General features: G+C 42.2%; 1 protein-coding gene across 1 annotated transcript; it reads right to left on the reverse strand.

Moving 5' to 3' along the window:
- Window positions 1-597: 597 nt before the first annotated feature.
- On the reverse strand, window positions 598-4918 carry LOC130383858 (serine/threonine-protein phosphatase 6 catalytic subunit-like). The gene is made up of 7 exons (XM_056591715.1): window positions 4814-4918; window positions 4088-4183; window positions 3625-3690; window positions 2532-2673; window positions 2366-2445; window positions 1830-2039; window positions 598-862 (listed from the first exon to the last, which is right to left on the reverse strand). Exons 1-7 carry the CDS (start codon window positions 4886-4888, stop codon window positions 614-616), a joined length of 918 nt encoding a protein of 305 aa, XP_056447690.1. The 5' UTR covers window positions 4889-4918; the 3' UTR covers window positions 598-613.
- Between the last annotated feature and the right edge of the window lie 949 nt (window positions 4919-5867).

Below are 5867 nucleotides of genomic sequence, written 5' to 3' on the forward strand. Positions count from 1 at the left end.
ACAGTATGTAATACAAGACAAATGTAGAGCTATGCATCTTAGATGCGGTGGTCTAGGATACTACATACAGAGGGCAGTACCGTTGGTCTGGGTTTTGGGGTCTATAGGGTCTGGGTCACTGAGGGGTCTTTATAGGCCTTGGTCAGTGAAGGGTCTCTAGAGGTCTGGTTCAGCGAGTAGTCTTTATAGGTCTGGGTCACTGAGGGGTCTTTATAGGCCTGGGTCAGTGAGGGGTCTTCAAAGGTCTGGGTCAGTGAGGGGTCTTTATGGTCTGGGTCAGTGAGGGGTCTTTAGAGGTCTGGGTCACCGAGTAGTCTTTATAGGTCTGGGTCAGCGAGTAGACTTTATAGGTCTGGGTCAGTGAGGGGTCTCTATAGGTCTGGGTCAGTGAGGGGTCTTTATAGGTCTGGGTCAGAGGGTAGTCTTTATAGGTCTGGGTCAGTGAGGGGTCTCTATAGGTCTGGGTCAGTGAGGGGTCTCTATAGGTCTGGGTCAGTGAGGGGTCTCTATAGGTCTGGGTCAGTGAGGGGTCTTTATAGGTCTGGGTCAGAGGGTAGTCTTTATAGGTCTGGGTGAGTAAGGTGTCTTCAGAGGTCTGGGTCATTAAGGGTCTTCAGAGGAAGTAGGGCGTGGTGGTGCGAGGGGGGATGACCCGCTCCGAGTCAGGGACGGCGCGGAACAGCTTGGGCTCCCGGGTGCTGGCGTCCTTGAACACCATGATGGAGGCGATGTTCCCACAGCGGTAGCAGTAGTTGGGGGCGGACCACACCGTCACCAGCTTCTCATCAAACATGAACTTGTAGCCCTCGTGGACCAGCTGGTGGGCCCTGCAGATCAGCTTCAGGTTGTTGATGTGGACAAACTGGGGGAAAGAACAGAGTCAGACCTGTTAGAATGGACTGGAGGGAAACATACAGAGTCAGACCTATTAGAATGGACTGGAGGGAAACACACAGAGTTAGACCTGTTGGAATCGACTGGAGGGAAACATAAAGAGTCAGACCTGTTAGAATGGACTGGAGGGACACACAGAGTCAGACCTGTTAGAGTGTGACACAACCCTGTTTCTTAAGAACTATGGAGTAGGCACATAATAATAATAATATAATAATTAATTACATAATTACCTACATTTCGCCTCTCATCTGCTTAATAGGTATTACAGTTTTTCTAAGTTGCTTTGGTACATTTCTCAGAATTGAAATTCCCAAAACGAACTGCTCAATATTCGCATCATTGTGTCACTTGTACACATCAAAAAAGCAGTTTCTCATTTATTTGAACAAGTAGCAAATGGTTTGCAAATGATGATGTACAATTCTCTGCTCTTTCCTGCATTATCAATTGCTTATGTCATGTTGCTCAAAAATGGATTAGTTTTTCTCAGTCGCTTTTGTGCACAAGTGACACAATAATGTGAAGATTGAGCAGGTAGTTTTGAGAATTTCAATTCTGATCTGAGAAATGTACCAAAGCGACTGAGAAGAACTGTAAACCACTGTGTGTATGTGTGTGTCTTTGTGTATGCATGTGTGTCTGTGTCTTTGTGTGTGTGTGTTTGTTATGGGGGTAAAAAAAACAAAGATAGAGGCATGGTTGTGTCTAGGATTGATGTCAAAGTGTGAATCACTTGAAATGGGTGGGATAGGCGGTGCTTGGGCTGTGAATACCTTGTGTGGTCGCTCACAGTCCTAGTAATTATTGTAATTAAACAATATTTATTTCACGATTTTATGTTTTATTTCTAAAAAAGGTTTTTGAGAATCTTCACCAAAACTGAACCCACATGTTCATTTGTACGACATAGGAGAATACGTTGGCCTCCACACCTCGTTGGTGACCTTCGCCCCAAACAGCCAGCCGGCGCCTCTTGGACTGATGGCCCAGGTGTCCACGTCCTCCGGGTCGGACCACACCAGGTCACAGAACGCCCCCTTGTGGGGGATCTCCTGGTTCCTTTCGATGGTTCGGATCTGGTCCAACGTTTTGATGTCAGGCGATAGACCACCGTGTACACACAACACTTGCTCATCCATCAGCTGACAGACGCACAGACAGAATGACAGATTCAGACCAGTTCATATTTGGTTCTTTGGATTTTATATTTGATATATCACTTCTTTATTTGCATCATCATCCTTGTAATTGGGTTGTGGGTCTGTACTAAAACATCCCAGCTCATTACTTATAAGTGAGAGCTGGCAATGAAGTGTTTCTGATTCTAATTGTAATGATGCTGTTAATAATGCTCATGTGTACTAGTTTTGGTGATGCATCATCGTTTGCGAAGAGAATATATTTTGTGTCAAACCATGTTAGAGGAAAAGTGGAATTACTTTAAAACTCGAAGGATTTTTTTACTTACTGCAGCAACTGTCAACATGTCGAATACTTTGGTACAGTATCTCCAGGCGTTGGCATTTCCATATTTGGTTTGGCATTCATCTGCAAGCCACGAGAGAGGCCACCAGGTTAGCATCTGGGCTAATGGTGTCAGGAATAGGAATTTGATGACGGGACCAGGATTTTACCATAGAAGCCGTACACCTGTGTGATCTGCCGGCTCTCGTGGTTCCCCCGGAGTAGGGTGATGCGGTCCGGCCACTTGGCTTTCAGGACCAGCAGGTATGTGAACGTCTCCAGACTGTAATACCCCCGGTCCACAAAGTCCCCCTGAAGACAGAGGATGTAGCGCAAGGCTGGTTAACACACAGAACAGCCATCCTGAAGACAGAGGATGTAGCGCAAGGCTGGTTAACACACAGAACAGCCATCCTGAAGACAGAGGCGGTAACAGACGGTTAGTTAACACACAGAACAGCCATCCTGAAGACAGAGGCGGTAACAGACGGTTAGTTAACACACAGAACAGCCATCCTGAAGACAGAGGCGGTAACAGACGGTTAGTTAACACACAGAACAGCCATCCTGAAGACAGAGGCGGTAACAGACGGTTAGTTAACACACAGAACAGCCATCCTGAAGACAGAGGCGGTAACAGACGGTTAGTTAACACACAGAACAGCCATCCTGAAGACAGAGGCGGTAACAGACGGTTAGTTAACACACAGAACAGCCATCCTGAAGACAGAGGCGGTAACAGACGGTTAGTTAACATACAGAACAGCCATCCTGAAGACAGAGGAGGTAGCAGACGGTTAGTTAACATACAGAACAGCCATCCTGAAGACAGAGGAGGTAGCAGACGGCTAGTTAACACACAAAACAGCCGTCCTGAAGACAAGAGGAAGTGATCTATCAGTGATATACAACTAACCACTTAGTGACTGACTACTACTCATCAATTAGTGAACTACTATTCACTATTTAGCTAGTTAACTACAACTTATAACTTAGTGAATTGCTACAAAACCCTTAGTGAACTGCTAATTATCACTAAGTGTGTTGAGATTCATATATAACTTAACTTGGACATTGATATTATGGTAGATGTTGATAGTGTTAAAACGATGTTGGTAGCAGATTCAAAAATAAAAAGAAGTTGGGATTGCAGGATTTTCAGACATAAAGATCAGGTCACGAGCCAAGAAGTATTGTTAACTGCTGGTCTAGGGTAACCTTCAGGAAGCTGGAAATGAGTCTACAGTAGCAACAAACACATACCATGAAGATGTAGTTTGTGTCTGGGACCTGACCGCCTGTCCTGAAGAGCTCACAGAGGTCATAGAACTAAAACGCAAAGAGAGGAATCAGTAGAGAAATGACATAGTATACAATATAATTTAAGTAATTAGAAACTACAATTCTGTTTCTTTCAAGTTAATTAACAAGGTATAGATATGGTTATATGAACAAATAAATAATGATATTTCAATGCTTACATTGCGATAGTTATGGTGATAGTTTAGATTTGAGATATCTAGAGGATAATTGATGATCATATTTTAATGATCATTATGATGATCATCAAGATAATTTCTCAAATCTTAGTAGAAGATGAGATCATATCCAAGAACTGTAGGAAAGATGTATTCACTAATATTTATTGATCAAAGAGTAATGGTGCAAATCTTGTGAAAAGCATAACCATCCTGGTCCTGGGGAGTACGGTAGTGTGTGGTCTGACCTGTCCGTGGATGTCCCCACATACTGTGACGGGGGTGGATACGGGCTGGACGTTGGATTCTTCCAGCAGTAGGTCACACACATAGTCGCATAATCTCTGTGATTTGGAAACAAAGCAAAACATTGAGGACAGTGTCAGTACTGTTGTGGTACGCCTACGTAGGCCTGCAGCACGGAAGTTCTACTGCTGCAGTATTTGATTCATGCAGAAGAACAAGACCAGTTGTTGACACTAGTACATTATGTGGTTTGAAGGAAATGGATCACATTTACAACATTGCCGGTGGTAGACCTTGCACATATAAACTTCATATCAGGGCACACTTAAGTCTACTAAACTAATGCCCAGGGACGTCTTTCTTATCACGACATTGTACATTGATTGAAATGATCAACCCGTAATAAATGTATAATGAATTTCTATGCACAATACAACCAAAGTTGTGATGGTTTTGAACCTGAACAATAGCAGGCCTAACGTTAATATAGAGCAAATGCTACCAATACAAATCAAAGGTTGATGTGATATTTACAGATAACCAATACATCCCATCATTCCCATGTATACGCAGTTAGTGGGCTGGTTATTCGTACAGATATGGGATACAGCAGATATGGGATACAGCAGCTCTACTGCATCTAATCGCGTTATTATTACACAACAGGGAATGGGCTGTCTGCATGTGTTGGTAAAACCAACACACACATCCCCGTCCACAATACGTACCTTGAGGTCGTTCTCTGGGAGGTATTTACACTGCTTTGCGATCTCCGCATATTTATCCAGGTCCAGAGGCGCCATTGTACCGTGGATGAGCCCCCGGAGCGCTTCCTGAACAGGGCCTGTCTGCGCCTTTACCGCCCCCCGCTGGCCGAGGGTGGGAGGGCAATGTAATATAATAATAATACTGGAACAACAATTATGTTATTCAAAGTGGATAATGTTTCAAAGTGCTTTAAGAGAAAATGAAAAAGTGTCATTTAGATAAACAATTCCAAATGACAAGGAAGAAGCATTATCAGGGTTCGCAAGTAAACTGAAACGAATAATTTAATAGATCATGAACAAATAAAAAAATAAATCATAAAAACACACATTCAACTATCGTTAAGTCAGAAAAGTAGCAGAATCATTTATTCAGATTTTCAGTGTAAAATTGATTGAATATTATATATTTTTACATTTCTATCAGATTGTATTGGATTAGATTAAATTATATCAAATTCGATTATGTATATTATATATTACATTTTGAAAATAACATGAGATGGATACTTTCATCCATGAAGTTAAATACATTCGCAACGGCATTACACATACATTAAAGTACCAATATAAAAGGTAATAACAGGTTATAATAAAAAAGAATAGGAATAAACAGTGACGCCTACCAATTGAGTACTACACTAATACAGTCAGGAAAATGTTATTAAAGTATCTATAATTCCACTATGACGTAGGCCTACATATATTATACAATTACAACATTAAATCTGCCTATGCGTCAGGTGAACTCCATTGTTTGTATACAGCCTATACACGCATCATGTGGTAAGGGTTTTTAGAAACGAAAGTTTAATATACGTTGTTGTCAAAAATAAAAACAATTTATTTATAATTTTCTGGAAGATGGAAAATACTTGCAATGATCAATCGTAATATAGACAGTAGATTTCTCCAATGAGAGGGCAGGGTTACGGTTAGGGAACGCCCACAGACCAGCATACGGACTCCAATTGGCGGAGGTCAGATGGCCCACTAAGGTAGGTTGTTGAGTCGC

This window comes from Gadus chalcogrammus, chromosome 6, assembly GCF_026213295.1.
Source record: "Gadus chalcogrammus isolate NIFS_2021 chromosome 6, NIFS_Gcha_1.0, whole genome shotgun sequence".
NCBI lineage: Eukaryota > Metazoa > Chordata > Actinopteri > Gadiformes > Gadidae > Gadus > Gadus chalcogrammus.

What these genes read in the sequence shown, in the direction of transcription:
- LOC130383858 (XM_056591715.1), bottom strand. Translation starts at nt 4,888, where the DNA reads ATGGCGCCTCTGGACCTGGATAAATATGCGGAGATCGCAAAGCAGTGT. An exon ending in TCCCAGAGAACGACCTCAAG is followed by an intron (nt 4,184 to 4,813) that starts GTACGTATTGTG and finishes TCCAAATCACAG; the next exon opens with AGATTATGCGACTATGTGTG. An exon ending in ACATGTTGACAGTTGCTGCA is followed by an intron (nt 2,040 to 2,365) that starts GTAAGTAAAAAA and finishes TGCGTCTGTCAG; the next exon opens with CTGATGGATGAGCAAGTGTT.